This window comes from Calypte anna, chromosome 2 (genome assembly GCF_003957555.1).
Source record: "Calypte anna isolate BGI_N300 chromosome 2, bCalAnn1_v1.p, whole genome shotgun sequence".
Classification (NCBI taxonomy): domain Eukaryota; kingdom Metazoa; phylum Chordata; class Aves; order Apodiformes; family Trochilidae; genus Calypte; species Calypte anna.
The window spans coordinates 65,973,100-65,994,672 of NC_044245.1; the positions used below are offsets into that span (position 1 = coordinate 65,973,100).

At 43.9% G+C, this 21,573-nt stretch overlaps 1 protein-coding gene across 1 annotated transcript in view; it reads right to left on the bottom strand.

Moving 5' to 3' along the window:
* BMP6 (bone morphogenetic protein 6) overlaps window positions 1–21,062 on the bottom strand; it is a 92,419-nt gene extending 71,357 nt beyond the window's left edge. Inside the window, exon 1 of the mRNA XM_008492610.2 lies at window positions 20,611–21,062. Within this exon, the coding sequence (XP_008490832.2) occupies window positions 20,611–21,052 (442 nt within the window). The 5' untranslated portion in view covers window positions 21,053–21,062. The remainder of the gene's footprint in view (window positions 1–20,610) is intronic.
* Window positions 21,063–21,573: the final 511 nt, after the last annotated feature.

The window sequence follows — 21,573 nt, forward strand, 5'->3', positions numbered from 1 at the left end:
TTGAAACCTGAGGGAAACCCTTTGCAGGTGCCACTCAGAGGAAGACACCCACACAAAGGCAATGGCTTAGACTGCTGCGAGCTATCCTGCAATTAGAGATCTCAAATTATGGAACAAAGAAAATAAAAATAAGTGAGACAGGACATCCATAGTAACAATAGTGCCAATTCTGGGAGAAAAGATGACACTGAACTGCTTTGGTCAATAGGTAAAGGGCAGGCCCACTAAACCTAAGATGTCAGAAAGAAAATGCAAAATTCAAAACCATATTAAGTCCAACTGCTCAGGAAGCCAAGGAGTGAAACTCCTACTCCGTGGCTAAGTTGAGGCTGCTACAAGACAAGAGTCCAACAGCTCTTTCAGCACTTCAGATGGCTCTGGACAGGGATATCCAAAGTGCAGGACCTCTGGTTGGCTCTCTACAGAAATCCTCTCTCAAAGATACTTGACTGCCTCCAAACTGCTATTAAAACCAAACCAAACCAAACCAAACAACCAACCAAAACACAACAAAACAAAACAATGAAAAAACAAACCCTTACTTTTAAGGCCACCTCCTCAGGGCACAGGGACTTCTTGGCAACACATTCCAAAACAGCTTTATTACCACCATTACTGGTGTAACTTGGTCCTAACTCTCCCTCACAGCAAAGCAAATCCCTAACTGCATCAGCAGCTCTTGCTCTCCCACACAGGAGGCAGCAAACATCAAACCCAGGGAAGGGCAGGAGGAGCAAGCAGTGCTCCATGCTACATTTCAGAGCCACAGAGCCAGGCCAGGATCTCAGCAAGGGCAGAAGCAGCATTGCAATGACTCCACTTATCCTAGCTCATCTGATAGTGCCATTAGCACAATGGCTCCTGGCCACCAAAGCGAGAAAAAGCACAATTGGATTCTTGTGAGGAAAGATCGAATAAAAATTTAACATCTGCATAAATAGAACAAAACATCTGGTGGGACAACTGTGGTCCAGCAGCACCAGCAAGAGCTCCAGGGCTACTCAGCACCGCTGCAGCAGAGAGAAGCCTCACACTCAGGTGGCTCCCAGAGCAGACCCTGTAAACAGTTTTGGGCCACTTCTTGGCAGAGGTCTTCAATTTATTTTAGACCGCCGGCAGTCACCGGAGGGAACTATTGGGAGGCCCATAAAAATCAAGTTTCCTCTCCCAGAGTCAACTGATGAAGTAGCCTTTGCTTTCTGACCTCAGTCATTGTATAGTGCTACTGCCTGCTGCTACAGAAAGTTGCTGTGTGACAGTAAGCAAGCTGACACCTAATTGTTAAATTCAACCAAGTGTTTTAATTAAGGGAAGAGTGTCTTTAAAATAAACTCTGAGAGAAGGCTTTGGCCCGCATTCAGGAAAGCACTTAAGTAGAAGCCTTAGACTGTCCCCATTCAGGAAAGCACGTGCTTAAGTGCTTTCCTGAATGCAGATATATTTCTGTCTTGGGGCCTTAAAAGTGCACTAAATAATAAAATTTATTGCAATTTGACTTCACGGTTTTCTTGAAATATTTAGTTAGCTACTTCTTTATTAAGAGTAGAGACACTAAAATTTTGTATCTATTTAGCAACCCTTACTTCTTGCTGATTGCATTCCAAGAGATAAACAATCTGTTAATGCTGTTTCACTTAAGCTCCAGGTTTTTTCCTCCATTATCATGAAACTGTCTCATTTTCTTGAAAAATACTCAAATTAAATCAGTTACACTGATACAGGGTACCTACTGGCCACATACCACTTGAAATAATGTTGAGCTGAATAATAATAATAATAATAATGAGCTGAAGATCTCCGAGTTAATTCTCTGCCATACATCTAATGAGAATGTAATTTCAAATTTTATCTGAACTCAAACTCATGTCTGGGGCATTCTCTGAACAATGGCATTCAGTCACTGCTTCTCTAAATATTAATGCACATGTTACTATGCCAATAGAGATACCACGAGTCAGAACAAAAAGACAAATTTGAACAAAACCAGATCCTTCCCCCACAGCCAATAGACAATACCTGCATTTTATATCTCTCACAAGCTACTACCAACATATTCTAACTAAAAATTTTACATTTTACAAAGAGAAAGTTGACAGTGTGGAGCAGGAGGGAAAGAGAATGTGAGCATAGCATATACAGACCTCTGTGAAAAAACAGGAAAGGAGTCAGGGTATGCTTTGTCCTACTTAACCACTGCTCCTGAAACTCCTGAAATGGCAACCTGAAACTTGGGAAATGAGGCCAGAGGTGTCAAATTTGTCTGTACCACCAGTATGCAATGAAATGGGAGGTGATCATCAGTTTTCCCCTGCTCATTTGACCCATAGTTACACTGTATTTGTTCCATATTTCATGGTTTACATCACAATTTGGGTTTTGGGGTTTTTTTTTTGTTTTGTTTGTTGGTTTGGTTTGGTTTTTTCCTCTCATACTTTGAAACATCAGAGATTGACCCCAGCTACAGAAAGATCCTCAGTACCTCTCATGGGGCAAGAATCTCTGAGAACCAAATTACTGACTTACTGACAGTAAAAAAAGTTGCCTTTACTCAAAGGCAAAGGTAACACCTGCAAAAGCAAGGCCAGCAAGGAAAATTTCCTAAAATCAAAGCAAAAAGGAGAGTTTGCATGTTACACATTTTCTCCTTCCCTCTCTAACATTTAGGAGAGTCTCTGTCCCACCTGGGAACACCACCAAGCAGCTGTTGCACTGCTGTGAGGACCCAACATGGCAGTGACACTACTGATCTCTTTTGCTCCCAGGCACATGTCCCCCCCACAGCTTACAGCTCTACACACAGCTTTATTTCTTTGCCATCAATTGATTTGCTGGACAGCTGGCAGGAGCCCCCTCACCTGGGAGACATGAGGGGAAACTGGGCAGGATTTTTCTGGACAAAAAGCCTACAACTTCATTTTCTGGGATGGCCCTAAGGGTCCTTGATTAGTCCTAGCATTAGTTTACCTATCTTGCTCAGATTTGAGCTTCTGTGTGCACCAAAACTGCTAATGAAAGTACCAACTGTTATGCCTTAGCTTACTACTTCTGCACTCCAAGCACACAGAGAAATGCCACAGCATTTGAAAAACATTTAAGTGTATTTATATAATCTACACAGCAACAAAGAAGAGTTTTCAAAGGCTGAAAAAAATCTTCAAGATGAATAGTCTTCTGGCTACATAGAGAAGCAGGTGAAAATAAAGTTGTCCCAACTGTGACCAGCAGGTACATAATTAAGGGAACATGACATGACAACATTTAATTTGTTCATGTGGCAAGGTTAACACAAGATAAATCACGTGTCTCGGTCAAATAAAGGAAAATCTGCTTGCTTTAAATTCAGTTGCAATTGGTTTCCCTTCACCTTCCAAAAATGTATTTAAAAAGAAGAAGAGTGTTTGTGGTGCGAGTTAAACCGCAACCATTTTACTCATCTGTGGTTTGAGTTTTTCCTTAAGGGAAAAAGACAACTTTGTGCTTAAAGACAACTGGGAACAGCCTATTCTTGGCAGCTTTTTAACGCAAGCCATGTTTAAAATGAAAGAATAAAGAACCAAGTTTCCTAGAAGAGGACACTGCAAGAAAAGCAGAACAGCATCATTTCCCCAAATTTCCCTTGCGGGCACCATCAGGCAGAGCCAGCTCACTCCTTGCTCTGGCAGCTGCTCAGGGAGCTCCAAGGAACACCAGCCAGGGATGCTCATGGGATCTAGTGGACAAAAAGACTTTTAGGACAGAGAGTGTGCCTTTTTTTCTCAGCTCCATTGGTTGGTCTAATTAAAACAATAAGCTCCTTGCTCCTATAAGCCTTGCCTCTTCCACTCAGCTCTGCTCTCACAGCAATGAGGCACCTTTAGTGTTCACACAGATCTAAATCATGCAAACTAGGAAAGATTGAATAAGAGGTAAAACAATCAAAAGCTGCATCACCAAGAGCTGCTCTTTCATTATGCTGAAAACATTTTTAGAAAACTAGACTCTCTTAGGCACCATCCCTCAAACTCACATGCCTGCTCCTTCTGGCCCAGAGCTAGGGTACAGTGCCATCCTGCAAGGACAAGAGCCAGGACCCGGGCATGTAACCCTCTCTCCTGTCCAGTTCACTCATCCTGCTCCCAGTGTTTCTCCTCTCCTCCATTCCCACAAAGTCAGGTGTGCACAGCCAGCTGGACATGACCCACCCACAACAAACTGCAAGATTTGCTATGACACTGGTGGGGTCTTTCAGATTTTGCTTACAATCCTATCCAACAGTTTAAGGGTGTGGTTTTTTCAGGGGTTTTCCCCAGTTGTGCTTCACATTAACTTCAGCCTCAGACAGCCAAGGAAGCTTTCACAGCCCATCTGCCTCAAAAAAAGCACTCTGCTTTTTTTTTTTTTTTTTTTTTTTTTTTTTGCAGCTTGAGTTTATTTAACCAAAAATAGCAGAAATAGCAATATGCACCCATCATGCCACACACAGCAACAGGCAAATACTCTGCAGCACAGCCAAAGATAGTTTGAATTGCTGGATAATTGACTTAGAGCCTTGTAATGAAGTCTGCACTGGCAGATCACATGCAGTTCTGCTGAGGATTACACTCTTCATCCACCCTGTTTATCTGCACCCCAATTAGCATGATTGCACCCATCCCTGCTTGCTGCATAGGACGAGGCAAAACCACTGGAAAACTCTGCTATAGCTGCTCCAAGTGCTGAGCACCTGGCAGGGAGCAGGAGCAATATGGTAGCAGTAAGGTGAAGACCACTGGAGACTGTGGCAGATCATTGGCAAGGCATTTTTTGGGTTCAGGAAAAAACTCTTGCCTGCATGAATTTCTGAAGTGACTCCTACCTCCTGGTTGGAAAGGTTCCTTATGAGCATAATTTTCAGAGGGAACTTAAGATAATACACAGATAAGATTTTGGCAAGACTGGTGGTAAATTAGTTTTTCTTGAAATAATGACAGGTGAGAATGATGTCTTTCCCTTAAGTGGTGATGGTTTCCCCTGTTCATGGGAATGTGTGTGGTGGGGTAGTTGAACTTCTTCAAGAAAACACCTCTTTGTGTGTGTTTTCCAGTTTATTCTTTTCTATAAAGCCTCTAAGAGTTTCTTCAGAAAAATGATACTGACCTCAGGTAACTTGCCTCAGGCAGAAGGGTGGTGGGACACAAAAATGAGTGATGCAGAAACAAACCATGAATCCCAGGAAAAAGAGCAAGCATCTCGTCCCAGGACCTTAAAGCCTGGGCTTGGTACACACTCAGTAACCTCAGATTTGATTTTGCTTGTACTTGCTCAGCACAGGTTTTGCTGTCTTTACTCCTCAAAAAACACTAGTGAAACCTACAGAACTCTTCACAGGCTACAGCCTTTTTTTTCTCCAGATAAATGCTGCCTCCAAATCAGGTGTGACAATGTACTATTAGCAGAGAAATATATTCAAAAACTACTTTTTGATACCAAAGCCTTCAAGGTTTCCTAATAACCCTTCATATTTTTCTCTATCTTTGTAGAATTTTAGAACAGTTAGCTATTTTTTTTTAAAAGGTGGGGTTTTTAAAATCATGGTATCTTTTTTTATTGCTGAGAGAACCTGTAGTACAAATCCAAGTTTTCTTCCATCTCAAACAGGTACAGTCCAAAGCCAAGACTACATATGTTACTAGCTGGAAAATAAAGTGCCCTTGATTCCCAACTTTATTTTGGACAGTCCACTCCAAGTTATTAAAAGCCAAATTCAGTAGTGAGAAAATATATATAGCTTCAGCTGTTTTGTGTGGGTTTAAAGTAGTATTTGCTTTATGAGTAAGAGATTCAATAATGCATATATTTACATAAAAATAATTTTGACATTTAAGTTAACTCCTTGCCAAGCTGGTGCAAAAATGGAAATGTAAAAAAGCACAAGGACAGAAATAAGCCCCTATGCTGTAACTCTGCTATTTACAGGTAATTTTTTTTTCTTGGCAATAAGACCTGAACGGTATGTTTTATAGCACTAGACCTAGTCACTCTGAGTCAATTTAGTGTTTATGGAAAGTATCAGACTGACAGTTCAAGAATTAAACTCAGTATACCAGAGTATAGTTGAGTAGCAATAAGGGCAAGGAGAGTTCCCAGAACTACTGATGTGCCCTGGTCATGTTCTGCAGACATGACAAAATTTACAATGGCACAGTCCAGCATGCAGCAATACAAATACCTCAAGCCCCAAGAGGTTTCTGAAGAGGGTGGCACCACCTGGTGCCATTGGATAGTGTGAGTGAAGCACCCAGTGCAATCTGAAGCCCCAGATGGCTATGAAATATCCAGAACTTTCAAGCCAGAGCTGTTCAAAAGACCAAGTCTTTCTTTTAGGTAAATTTAGCATGACAAAGCAGATGTAGATTTGCAGCAGGTGATAACCTGCTACCCTCAGGGCCTCTGGGCAGCTTGACAAGACCCATGTACAGGACAAGGAACAGAGAGAACTGAGCTGATGGAGTCCCAATGACTCCTGATGGAGGAGCCAGGACTTCAGTCTTAGGTTCACAGCCTCCCAGCGACACATGTGCAACCAAACTGGACAAGAACCAGGCAAATCACCTGGCAGAAAGCCTTCATGGTGCCACCACAGCTTTGCTAAAAGTGAATCCTCACACAGAGCACACAGACCTTGCCACCTCAGCCACCCTCAACACACAATGTGTGTTCGAGTGCATGGCACTGGAGGGTTCCAGCAACAACTCCAATGAAGGAGAGTCTTATCTACTCTCCACTGCTTTACACCTGAGATATCTAGCTCTTTTAGACTTTGCTTTTTTTCAAGTCCAAAGCATAAAAAGAAAGCTCTTTAATGCTCAGTTAGGATAGCTGATGCACAATATGACAACAAGTACTGAATTACTGAATTACATTCTAGCAAGCCATAGGAGCCCTATGCTGCTGGATCTGGGAATGACCACGCAGCAGTCATTAAATAACTGATGCGATGGACAGAAGAGGTTGTAAGTTTTTCTACTACAGCAACCAAGACTTTTACATCTTTTCCCCAGAGCAATTAGTCAGCTCAAGGATGTCAAAACATATAACTGGGCCACAAGACAAATTACGGTGTAAGTGCTGCTGCTTTGCCAATGACCTAGCAGGCTTGGCCCTGTGGTTTCCAATGTTTGAAGCCTCAGGTCCTCCATTCAGTATTCCAATACTTCTAAAGGTATTTTAATAAAGATTAAATGACAAGCAAACCTACCTGCATAGATCCTTCATATATATTAATAAATAATAACAAAGCCCAGTAACAAACCAATGACATATTGATATGAAAAAGAGAAATATAAAATATGTACATATACATTCATTAAGCCTTTTGGCACTGATTCAGGCCCTTTTATAAAAGTTCATGACAACTGGCTTATTAATATTCAATACTCTGTTGCAGACGAATGCTCTGGCAATTAAAAAGCCATCTTTACATCCTAGTTACCCTACAGACAAAAATATATAAAAAAAAACAATTAATCAGAGCTGAGGATAGTTTTGATCCTTACTGCAGCCTTGTATGTTACATATTTTTTTCTGTTGTGATCTCACTAGCAATGCATCAGTGTTTTTAACCACTCTGAGCGTTGACTCTACATTCAGCAGCTGTGTTTGTTTACAGGGCTAGAAGTCAGTACAGGACAAATGGACTTCATCCAACTGAAAATTTTTTTGGCATTTTCCACTACACTTCACAATATATTGGTCCTTATAGTCCAATTATGTACTTGCCATTGATGCTGGCCAAGGAGGCTCCATAAGCAAAGATGGTGCTTGCTACTACTGCACAGGGATGCTTTTTATTGATCTATATGTGGGCTCCCTATTTACTAAGTATGGTTCAGACATTTGTAGCCAGGAAAGTCCACTACCATATTGTCCATACTTTTTTTCATTAGGAACATAAAGAATGTCATCACGTGCTTTGCACTCTGCCAGTTCAGTAAGAGTAATGAAATGCGATGATATTTTATACTTAAAGGGACCTGCCAGCGTCCTTCACACTTGTAACTGAGCTCCTAAAGCCAATTCCAAAAGACTGTAAACAAATTCAGACAAGCCAGCCCTAAAATAATTTTCCATTTCAACATCCATATGCTTTTTCACAGGCAGTCATTTAAAAACAAACAAGAGAGGAGTCTTATGCCCCTATGTACTTTTCATCTCCTTGACCATTTCCTTAGCACAGAGCCGGGGAGTGCGTTGTTTTTCCCCATCCCATTCTAGAATAAACAATTAGAGAGAAGTTACTGAATTCACTGGGACATGGTAACAAACTATGTTGACCTTGTTCTTACACACCTGAAGGCAAATATAATTATAAATATTTGCTATAATTATTCAGAATACTTTTGTAAGTGACCCCACTTTACGCTAGAAGTCACACCAGAGAGAAACACAGTGTGCATTGATTTATAGTTTACAGGCTGTTTATGTCTTCCACACTGCTAAAATCATTCTGGTTTTATCTTATAAACTGCATTATACAGAAACTACCCAACAGCTTCCCAGGCAGTTGCTGAATCCCAGTAGCCACCCAATTTACACATGCAAACAGCCACAACAATCCTGCCAATTCACCAATAAGCCCTGATCAGGCACCTCTCTGGAGACAAGTTTGAAAGCACTAACATAACTTCCTGATGTGTTTTCTTCGGAACCAGGAAGGCCCATTTGAAGGCACATTTGCAGAGTGTTTTGTTTCTGATACACAGCCTCTCACTATTTTTAACTTCGTTTCATGCAACCAAGTCCGTATTTCTCTGATAATTTCAAATAGCAGTGGTGATGTTCTGACATCACAAGAAGCATGAAGAACCCTGTCAAAGTAATATATCGCACTTTGCTGGGTAATTATGTTATGTTGGAGCAGAGTGTTGGAAAACTTAGTATAACCATTAGCTGAGCGTTGAATGTTTTGATTGTCAGACAGGTTGTATATGATGCAAATATATGACTCAGAAATGATTTCACATAAACATTTTGCTAACAGTAATCTGACTCATAACCTCCAACATAGAAAATAACAAGCTGCACAAAACATCTGTGCGCTCTGAGCAACCCCGGCTCCTAACAACCTTCCCAAGCCCCACAGCACAGAGAAACCAGAGGGTCCCATCCCTGAGGACCCAAAGCTGAGAGATGCTGAAATCTACCTTCCCAAAAAAGAATCAAAGCAGGAGTAAAAAAGGCTGTTGTTGCCACCAGAGAACCCTGTTGAAGAGCTATGATAGTTTACACTATCTGACAGTCTGCCTGCTGGGCACTGCTTAGTTTAGGTCTGCATTTACCAGGGGTAAGATGGGAGGAAAGGTCTGTTGTTATTCCAGCCCTAAGCTTCACCATGTCAAGTATGACACAATGCACAATTCTTCTGCTATTTATTTTCTCATTCATTAGGAGATGGACAGCTTCTTTCACAGCCCCTTTCTGAAGACAAATGTACAGTCTTGAGTGACAAGGAGGATTTACCGTCTGTTATTTCAGAGGAGGTTTGCCATGTTTATTCTGGAAAGTGCCATGAATTAATGAACTATCTCTTCAAGCCTCAGTGAGTTGGAGCTGCCAGCTCACTGGCTGCCAGAAGAAACAGACTGTTTTGGGATCCCATAAAACTGTTTTTACTGAGACTAGAGATAGCAAAAGTATCAGGCGGACCCAATCCCAATGGCCCTGAAACATAAAGGAGTCATTATACTGACTTCAGCCATTACACTGCATTTTTATTCAGAGTTTCTCAACAGAACTATCAGTTAACGCAAAACACCTACTATTAGCTTCCCTGGAGCACAGACACTACCAAAAGACATTATGACTCTGCAGCACAGGCAGTACCATGGATGTCATCAGAAGTCAACCCAACCATTACAAGGGTCTCCATTAGTTTCAAGTGAAAAATGTGCTGGCCTGTGACTTTCTTTTTTCCTATTCAGGTCCTTGTGGATGCCAGTTTACACCCATGTACAAGAGCTGCACCTCAACAAAACCAGAAAACCAGAGCCTCCCCACACACCCATGCTGCTACCCACAGCACACAGGCATCTTCTGTGCTGTTCGGTCAGAGATCTAAAAAGAAGAGCTGCTCTCTTGCAAAAGCCATCACTTTGGGCAAACAGTAGACAACTGGATATCTGGTGGATATTCACATTCAGGTAGCATCCCCCAGTGATGGGAGTTGTTCCTGATGCTGATCTGTTTATAAGCATCTCTGAGGAGCCATGGGCCTACCAGTGTGGTTGTAGAAGGCACAGATTATGCAAACTGGATGAGCAAATTCACAAGTGGGAAGGACTAAGGCCTAAACCAAATGAGTACCTGGGGTGTCCAGCTGATTGATGCTGCAACCTGAAGAAGGATGGGTTTCACCATATAAGACCCTATGGTTGCACCAGCTCCATTGGGGTCCTGCCAGGACAGGAATATGGCACACAGTTTCACAGTTAGATGGCAGGACCAGAAGCAAGAATTTCAGAAGACTCATCACAGCCCCAGCCCAGTCATGCCCCTAGCTTGGCCACTTGGAAAATTAGAATAGTAGCAACTTACATTCATCAGAGCATACAGTGAGATTTCAGTGCTTATAAATTACTTATTTTGAGACCAAGCAGTTTCTTTATGTGAGAAAAAAGCATTACACATCATGCAAAATGGAACACTTTTTGATAGGACAGCTGCTACAATCATTAAAGTGTAAAAACCATCACATGCAAGAGACATCTCAAAGTAAAAATTGCTCTTGTAGTGGGTTAAACAAATGTATTTTCTCAAGCTAAATTCTATAGCGTAGTAAGCTGGAACTTCCTTAAACATGAGAAATTTTTTAATGTATCCATTTTTTTTCTTCACTCCCTTCCCCCTCTGCCTTTTTTTTTCTTTGTGGGTTAAAAAGAAAAAAGAAATTGAAAGGGTAAGCCAAGAGATTCACAATCACCAAAGCCTGCAGAACATACAGTGAATTTTGGCAGGACATGCATGTTTATCCTTTTCATATGCTGTTTAAATTATTTTTATAAACAAGTCATTATCTTGCATAGCCACTGCTTGGTCCCTTTCATGTCAAAGACGTTTGATGTTACAATAATTAAGCACAAGGGTCTGCATGCTTGAAATGCAGTCTCTGGGTGATGGTTTGTGGGCAAGAGAGACTGCTGCTTTTCTAAAATTAAGGGTTTCTTCTCCAAACTTCATCTTTTAAATCAAGCACCTGGTTTCTATAGTTGAGGATGAAATAATTGTATAATTTCATACAAATTTTAGAATTCCTGCTATTTTGCACCAAAACTGTGCACACATGACAAGGCTCAGGGAGAGGCATCTCACAGCTTGCATGCAAGGATGTTGAGAAACCAGGCTTGGTATCATGGTGAAAACACAGGTATATTAAAAGCTTATCAGGCTTCTTCTTGCACCAGGAAGTGTGTTTATCATTGCTGGGCTGGACCATATCACCACCATGGGCAGAAGAAGAGAAATGGGAAAGTCCATGGTAAGCAGCAGAGAAAATGCTTCCTCCTTTTTTCCTGCAGAGCATCTCTGTATAAAAGAATGCCACTGCAACCTCTGGTCATCTGGATTCAGCCAGAGCAAGCTTGTGCCTCTGCAGCAGCAGGAGGAATTAAAGCTCTGACCACTTCTTTATTCCCTGATACAGAGCCTTAATCCTGATCCTGTAAATGCAGTTTAATAAAGTTGGAAAGTTAGGCTGTGGTAGGTGTTCATATCCAAACAACTTTTATTGTCGAGTTTACAAAGCCAGAGGCAGACAAGTCTTTCATATCTTTGTACATGCTTGTTGTAGCTCAACATTTTTTTCAACTCATCTGGACAGTTTTATTCCTTGTAAAAAGATTATGATTGTCTGCTTACAACTTTCTCTCCTGGATTTCTCTCTCGAGTGCTCTGCAAAGCCCAGAGCACACAAGGATACAAGAAGGCACCTCTGTTTGACACCAAAACTGCAGACCTTTTCCTCCCTCCAGTACCTCTTGGCTTACAGGTGCAGCTATCACAACTTGCCCACAAGCTCTAATCTGTTCTTGTTTTTTAAGTGTGCCTTGTCACCTGGTTGTAGAGCTAAGTGCCTGGGCTTCAATAGACATTATGTCACCCCTCAGCCTTTGTACAAACAGAGTGTCTAATACCTAGACCGTATACACCACGTGAATAGGAAACAGTAGGTGACAAGATAAGAATGCTGCATCTGAGCCTCACAATGAACATTTGCCTGCAAAATTTAAACACAGCATATTTTACAGCCTGCACTTCATAAAAGGAATTGAGGTGCTCCGTTTGCCTCCAGTAAGATTTTGAGTTGATCAAATGCATCTTCTTTAAAATCGGGCTTCAAATAGCCAATTCATACATCTCTCATACTGCAAACACCCATTAAAACACATTAAATAGCACATCTTTGGAATACTGTTTGAAAAACACTTTCTCATTTATTATCAGGAAATTTGACTTCTTCAGAACAAGTGTTAACACTGTCTTGATTAATTTGTAAAGCTATTCAAGCCATGATGTACATCTGCACACTGAGTATATTTCAAATACTGTGCTTCTGTTCTCATTTTCAAAATGTTTTTATTTATAAACTAATATTTGACCTATGAATACTCCAAGTTTATATGGAGCCAGCTGTACTAAATTCTGGTTATACTGAACATTTCTGCAAAACATCAGGTGATATCATTGGATATTTTTAAGGGGAAAGTTCATAGGAAAGCAGTTATGTATTCTTGCGATTAACACCACATTGGATCAAAACAGTCATGTCTAGCTCTCTGAAAATACAGCTACTGTTTTAGTTCGTAGAACACTTCAGCTCTGTCTGCATTATCCCTTTTTGCCAAAAATTCCCACTGTTGCTACCACTGATTCAATTCTGCCATTGTGCCATCACGAACACTGCAGCATAATATAAAAAGAGCTGCACGTAATGCTGTCAAAACCTTTGTGCCCTTAACAACAACAGAAATAGCTCATGCCATCACACAAAAAAACCCAACAAAAACAGAAAAACAAAAAAAACCCCACAACTGGCAAACAACAACCGAAAAACCCACCCCAAAAATCCACCCAGCACTACAAGGCTATTTCTTAGCCTGGGAGCCTAAGTAACTGAAAGTTCAGGAAATACCAGCCCTGGCCTATAGCATGTTCTAGGAATTAAAGGCCAGTAAGAGGTTTTAAACACCCCTGCAATCCCACAGGAGCTGAGTTTCTTTAATTAAGCTTTACTTCTCCTGCAATAGCCCAGCAGCAGCTGCAGCCCCATGCCCGTCTCAAAGCCACCACTTTGGTAACCTGCATGGGGTACAACACATGGGGGCCACCACAGGGCTTGCTGGGGAAGTGGGCACCTCTTTGGGGTACTGGTGTCAGCCACCCCTGCCACAAGGGCTATGGCCACACAGGAGGCACCATTTCTCATCCTATGCCAGCCATGACTGGAAAACAGGTGGTTTCCAAATGGTTTTCCTGCACCTCTCCTAGGCATATCACAGTTGGAGAATCCCAATCTGAAATGTCCTCTCCACACTTAGAATCACAGGTGGCTTGGTCTGGAAGGGACTTGCAGAAATCATCCAGTTCAAACCTCCTGCGGGCCCCACACGAGGTGAGTTTGGACACTTCCAAGGATGGGGCTGTTCTAAGCAACCTGTTCCGGTGTCTCATCATCCTCCTCATCAAAAATTTTCCTCTTTATATCCAGTCTAAACCTACCTTCTTCCATTTTAGAACCACTGCCCCATCAAACAGGGAGCCTTTGTGTGACCCAAAACAAGCCTCCCAGAATCAGGTCCATGAAAGTCTCTGGTCCTTAACCTTGCTCTCCCAGGCTCTGATGGCTGCTAAAACATATAGGAATCTCTCAAGAACAAGTTTTTTTCCATTCAGACACTAGTGTTTGCTCTTTGTTTAGGTCCAATTAAAATTGCCAAAAGCAAACCTTTTTATTTAAAAAAAAAAGGGGGGGGGGGTTGTTTAGTTTCAACCTTGCTTGAGGAAAACACTAAGGAATCTAAATAAACAAACAACAAAAATTAGTAGGTATGCTGTACCTAATAGCATCACTGTGCATCTCCAGGGACACAGCAGAAATGTGTGATAGCACTGTTTAGGTCCAATTAAAATTGCCAAAAGCAAACCTTTTTACTTAAAAAAAAAAAAAAAACAAAAAAACCCACGTTGTTTAGTTTCAGCCTTGCTTGAGGAAAACACTAAGGACATGTTGCTTTTATTTTTACCAATAAATCCAAACAAAACAACCCCACACCTGGGCATGTATTTCAAAGTGCAACATTTTAGCTATTTACAAATACATAAATTTGCTGAAATTAATCAAGAGTGCTTTAGAAATTCAAACTTTTTCCAATTACGACCACTTTTTGTTGCTGCTGTTGTAAGTAAAATTTCAACATTTAAGGCACTGTAAATTTTCAGGCTCTGAAAACCCTTCACAAGACAGAATAGTCCTGCTAAGGCCACAATATCTGGTTCCAGTAGCTTAGTCCAGATGACACTTAGACCTGGACAAACTGCTTACACAAATGTGACCTTCCACTTGTTTCATCAGTGTGGGTTTTGAACAGAAGCTTCCCTGGGAGCCACACATCTTCTAGGGCTCTTGGACAAAGGCAGAAGGATGACTGCAGCCCCCCAAATTCAGAGCCTGAAGCATATGAGGACTTTTAGAAGACTTATGTGCCCTTTTTCCTTAATATGTTGTCAGGCAGCTGCACCCTAGCAGGCAGCTCACAAGGAATGACTGCTTCAAGGAGATGACATAAAGGAGGACCTTGAGCTGCGTCAGTTCTACAGCAAATGTAAGGCTGCTCTCCGACACTTGGGATCTGTCTTGGCATGGAAGCCCAGTATACAAGGTTTGGCAGAAGTCACTAAACTCATTCCCATCATCAGCTTCATGATTTCTAATGCTGGCCTGCTCTGGACACACGTGGAGGACGCCGCTCACACGCCGAGAGCGCGAGGCTGTACACAGCCAGCTGGCAGCACAGCCAGATCCACAGCATCACACACTCCAGTTATTCCCTGTGAGTAGAAGTCTTGACCTTTACAACATGTGGCCAAGAGTATAAACAGATGGGATGACAGCATGAATGATACCGTTCTGTCAATATAATCACGCAACATCCCTGATACGTCTTGGTTGCTTAATTTCGTATCCCCAGACAGCAAGCACGATACCAGGAGAAAGACAGGTGGGCTGATCAAATCCTTCAGATGAAAAAAATTCACCTGCTTTAGAAAAGCACATGGGGATGCTGGAGCACTGCTTCCTTCCTGTGAAAAGCCATGCGGATCAAAGGCACGGTGCTTGCGCCAAAGCGCTTGCCATAGATTTGTGCAAGATCATTCCTAGAAGGAAATGTGGTAGGCCACGGCTGCCAAAAAGATGAAAGGCCTGTTTGGAAGACATCACATCCATAAGTTGCTGTTTTATAGGCAAAGGGAGAGATAGCACTTGGACAGCAAGCCCTGCACTGATCTCCGAGTGGCTCCCTCACACTGAAAGGCAGTGGTCTTGCTCCAGAAGACACCTGGAGACTTTCAGGGAAGATGGGGTTTTGGAGATTCAAATATAAAAGATGCTTTTCGCCATTGTCTCAACTCAGATCCCGTGAAAGAGCTTCAGGGCCGACTGCAGAACTGCCTGTGAGACACTTGGACTTCCCCTCACTCTTTTGCCTGAAGTTCTAAGAAACGTGTGGATCTCTACACTGAAAGGTGAAAACCCCTTCTGCAAAAGTACAGAGATACAATGAAACCATACTGTCACTCTGCTACAAAAAGGCATGATACCGTGGATAACTAGGAACCACCCCAATAAGCACACTTTTTCCAGTCCTTGCCTCTGGATGGATTGATGGGTTCAGACTCTTTCTGCACAGCTGTCAGCAGCCCCAGATGTGGGTCATAGCAGAAACCCACAAAGTCTTTCATAGGATTCCCTGTGGGAAGCATGTGGGTTTTTTTTTTTCCCCTTGGTGCAGATGCTGAGATAGGAATGCATGGATGAGGATCTACTAAGCTTCTTCCTCAGTTTGACACAGGATTGCTCCACAGCACCTTTCATTATAAATTATCATTATACAACTCTGGCCACAGAGTAGCAAAGTCTTCAAGAATCTTGTTTCAGCCACTACACATGGCTTGCACTACTCTCTAAGGACATCTGCCAGTAAAACAAGGACTGGAGAGCAGCTCCACATCAGCATCGATGAGCCAGAGGAGAACAGGGAAACTTTAGATCTGCCACAGCCCCCGGCCCAAGTCTACATTTTGGCTTGAGTGGTGACCCCTCTCTCCTCACCCCCCCTGAACTGAGGGAGAATGGGTTTGCTGTGAGGAACTTGATATACCTCTCCCTAAAACAGCTTTAGCAGCAAAACACAGGGATGCTTCCCTGAGTCCAGCTACAAATCCAGTGACGCTGCCTCAAAGAGGCATTGCCATTCCAACCCTAGGGTGTTTTGGGGGTTTTTTTGTGAGGAGAAAGAGGAGACAACCTTATGTAGTGCCACAAGGAAGGTACAGTAGTCAAACAGAAAATGTTAATAGATGCTATTTTCTCAACAGCACTGTATAAGACATGCCAGTCCTATTTTGATACCAAGAATACTCCTGAAGAGAAGCTGAAAGATTTCACAAAGTCACTTGTTGGCCCACAATACCACCCTGGACCACAACCCTGCTGTACAGCTGTTCCCCCAGCACAGAAGACCAGTACTGTGCTTGTTCTGAGAAACTCCAAAGACAGATTTAAAATGGAGATGTTTACACCTTCACTACATATTCAGACTTCCTATGTGGGAACTGGAAAGAAACAAAGACTTTTTGGATGCCCTGTGCCAATGAAAATGCCCAAGATGGGGACTAGGTTTATCAAGGGTAGATAAAATTCTCTGCCAAATTATTTTTGGTATCTAACCTGATAAATTAATCTAAATTACCTGGTTTATATCTTTTGTACATTTTTACTTGTAATGGGAATAAACACTTATTTGTACTCCCTGACACTGCTCTCCTAGAAACCCCAGACACTCCAAGTTTCCCTATAGTCAGCTGCTCCAGGAATCATTGTCTACACCTCACAAATCCCTGTCACAGTGCAGACATCACTAGGGAGGCAAGATAAACCCTGGAGTCTACAATTTGAAGACTGATGCTTTTGGTTTTCCCTGTAAAACAGCAACTCCCTGTATCTCGATGGATCCCTGTAAGACAGTAACTCCCTGTATCTCGAGGGATCCTCTTTTTTTTTTTTTCTCTAAAAAGAAAAAGAAAAAAAAAAAAAAAAAAGAAAAAATAAAAACAAAACCAAAACATCTAAGACATCAACCTTGAGCCTTGAAGAAACCTGCATTTTGTGAATAATCCAAAATTTCACTGAAATCCCTCAGCTTTGCAAGAGCTCAATGAGGAGGATTTGTACCCTGAGCACATATGGAAAGATAGCCTTCCCCAGACAGAAAATACATCAGCTGTATCCCCAGACTGAAGGAATATTTATGTTCATCAGGAAGGGCTGGAGCACTGCGCTTTTAAAGCCAGCAATGCTGCAAGCTATGGACTTTTTGAGCTACAGGGCTGGAAAAATTAAGTGCACTTTTAAAAGAACACCAATGCCTCCAAACTTCCACAAAGCAGGACTTCTACACACAGCTGACCTAGATGATGGCTTTCCAACGAAAGACCCCTCATCAAAGGTTTGCCTGGTTCTGGACTACAGCAGAAGTAACATCAACACCTGAAAGCAAGTCCCCACAGGCATGCCCACTGACTTCACACCCATGCAGCCACATATCTTTCAGTGAAGCCTGCACCATGTAATACCATACACTCCCAATCCTGAGAACAGCAAGGGCCCCTCACGTCTCTGGTAGCTGCACCTCCAGGAATGGGAAGACATTTCAACCTGTTTAAGGTTGAACACAGGCAAAGCTCTTCAGAAGCTGACTCTAACCAAGCAGAAATTATTACAGATGAAGTCACATGGGGAAACCCCTAAATAAAATAATTGTGGCAGTCTCTGCTTATAAAGAGACTCCAGCTGTGAGGTTTCAGGGTTGCTTGGCACACGCTTCATTGGACTAGTCAGTGTCCTTGAGGTCAGGAAGTCTTCCCTTTCTGCTGTGGTCCCACAATCTTTTGCTGCATTTTCTAGACTGCATCTGATAAGCCCCTTTTATAGATCGCAGGCTGGCTTTCTCCCATGGCACCTTTGGATTCTATACTGCAATAAAGCCTTAGGCTTCCTCTAGTTTTCTGGCATAGTTATTGTTTAGTGGAAAAGTAAATGCCAGTACACACGTGAAAGATCCTCAAAATATCTGTAACATGCCAGAAATGCTACAGAAAGCAGCCAAACAGCTGTTTGGGCTCAGCCCATTGATTTGCCAACCCTCTGGTAACAAACAATCACGTTAAATGACATTATGGTTTATGACTTGGAACTTGGAAGTCGATGAGAAATTTCTGCAGTTGATTCATACTTCCTGAGACTCATAACTAGCGTTTCAATCATGCTATTTTACTACATTACATGAATAATTTTCCTTGTTGTTACATAAGTGTCTAGATCCAAATTATCAGAACTGATTTGAATCACATGAATGGGGTTTTTGTTTGGTTGGTTGGTTGTTGTTTTGCTTTTTTTTTTCCAAAAGAAATATTTTCAAGTCTACTGTCAAATACTGGTGTTCTGGTTCTTCATGAAGCAGGCAGCTAAATACCTTCCCAAAACACCACATGTTCACATTTCTTTCTTGATTCAGCTCCCCTGGGAACCACCCAGCCCCTTGCAAGCACCTTGCTCCACATCCATTAAATAAGACGTGTCACAGGGATTGCTTATAGAGAGCTTGAGCTGACACCTCGCTTCTTAAATTCAAAACTTCAAGTATAGATCCTACAAGCCCCCAGGCAAAGAACAGGGACAGCAGCAGAAGCTTTTGTATTCAAACGACAGAGAGGTTTGGGAAGGCTGACAGGGAAGAAGCACAGAAGCAGCTGCCCTTTGAATTCAAAACCTACACTGTATTCCCACATCTCAGGGTCCAAGCCAGACACAGACCATGCCAGCTTCACTGATGGAGGGTTTCAGGATGTCTCAATCAAAAGCATCAGAGCTCTGAGATGGGAACACGACCTAAACACCCTCCTACTAATTTTAAGAAAAAAAGTTGAGACCCTGACAGCTATACATGCAGTACAAAGAGCCCATGAGGCTCTATTTGCTCCACACCACATGCAGCTCAGCTGTTTCTGAAGGAGCTGCAGTCACCTCAGCTTCAGCATAGACAAATCCTTCAGCAAACATTCAAGGCACAAGGGGGGCACTTCTAAAAAATCACCCAGCCCATACCATTTGAGCTAAACTTGTTCTAAATGCATACACCATGGCATGTACTGTGGATCACATCTACCAGTGCTGCGAGCTGAGCAAAATTTCCCACTGCGGTGACGTATCACTGCTCTAGATAAGGCCATGCACAACTATTTGGGGTGAGGGTTTTTTTGTTGTTTTTTGTTTTTATTGCTTCGTTTTGCTTTGTTGTGGGGGGTTTTTTTGTTTGGTTTTGTTTTTTTTAACAAGACATGCTGTTCACAGGTGTCATCATTCTGGCATACAGCTCTGAAACAGTAGTGAAAAGAGTTTTCAGCTGAGCTGACTGGCTAAGACACTCGAGTTTCACAGGAATTTCCCCACACTGCCTTACCCCCCCCCAAAAAAAAACAAAAAAACAAACCCAAACCAAACAAAAAAAAAAAAAACTGCAATTTGCCAACTGAAATATTTTCATTCTCCAAATCTCCACATTAGGCTGAATCTAATTACACTGTTTCCTTGTAATTGTAGTCGAGTATTCTACTATTCAGGGCTCCTCCAAGTAAAAAGCATGATGGCTTTCCCACTGAAATCCACCTCAGACCCCTTCACATCAGCAACACGTTGACAGCCTGATTTGTTTGAAGAGCAGGTTGATGTCTAACAGAACTTATTCCAAGATTTCCACATGATACAGACTTTTATCACGTTCCCAGGCTCAGCCATCGGATTATACTACACGGAGTCACGTATCCATCATCACACTAGTAGAGACCTCCCCCTCTACAAAAAAAAAAAAATTTTTTTAAAAAAAAGGAGACGGAGACACCCCGGAGTATCACGGGATGTACTTTGCTGCAGCCTCAAAGACATCTTTTCCTGCTGGATCCTTAACGGAGCGACTGCGAATTGTGCGAACCAGAGCAGGACGGGTTTACACCAGAACGCTGTCATCATAACGATGACCAAAAGACAATTTAAAAAAATAATAATACACTTTCTTCTTTGTCCCACTCGGGTTTTGCGTTCGAGGGCGTCTTTTTTTGATCATTTGCGAAAGAGAGGGGAGGGCTTTACCCTTCGCCTCAGTGAGCCGCTCCCCTGACCGAAACCCGCGCAGCCCGAGGGGGGGGTCCCGTCCCCGGTCCGCAGATCCCGATCCTGCCGCGTTCCCCAGGTCGCAGCCGCCCTGCCCGCTCGGTCCCTCTCCCCCGGGACACGCGTACCCAAGGCTGGACCCCGGCACTCACCCAGGTTGACGAAGCTCATCACCATGTCGGCGTCGTTGAGGAAGGCGCTGTCCTGCGAGCTGGGCAGCGGCGGCGGCGGCGGGGCAGGAGTCGGAGGGCGTCCGCTCCGCTCCGCACCCGCGCTGCCCTCCGCACCCTCGGCCAGGGCGTGGTAGAGGTCCAGCATGAAGCGCGGAGCCGCCGTCAGGCGCCCCGGCGGCGGAGCCGGTGGCTGCCGGGGCAGCGGACGGGGGCGGTGGGGCAACCCCAGCACCGAGAGGATCTCCCGCTGCATCTCCCGCTTCTCGTGCGACTTCAGCCGCCGGTAGAGGAAGCCCGAAGCGGCGGCGGCGGCGGACGGCGGGTCCCCTCCTCCCGCGGCGGGCAGCGCGGGCTCGGCGGGGCAGCAGGCTCCGCTCAGCAGCGCCCAGCAGCAACACAGCCAGGCCAGCCGCCGAGGCATGGCGCTGGGCCGGGCGGAGGCAGGCGAGGTCCCCGCTTCCCCCTCTCCCCGAGGGCTCTCCGCCGCCCTCCAGCCCTCCCCCCCCGCGGCGCCTATCGCCCGGGCCGGCGGGGGGCAGCCAGCCCAGAGGGGCTCAGCGCTCGCCGTCGCCGTGCATGGCCGCCCGCGGGGCAACCCTCCCCCCTCCCTTCTCCCTCCTCTGCCCCCCGCCGCCGCTCAGGTGCGGCGGGGCCGCCCCAGGCTCGGCCGCTCAGCTCGCCATGCCCCTGCCCGGGGTCTGCTTAGTGAGGAGGGGGCTAGGGGGGAAAGGAGGAGGAAGAAGAGCAGCAAACTTTTCCGCTGCCTGGGAGGGAAGGGAGGGACGGAGGAAGGGAGGGAGCGAGCGGCCAAGCGAGCGGCTCCAGAAGCGGGAGTCCCGGTCCCCGCGGGCTAGCCGGAGCTGGGCTGCTGGCAGCTAAAGCAAATCACCAGCGCGCCCGCCTCTCCGCAGGGCGGGCGGCCGCTCCTCCGGGGCGGGGAGG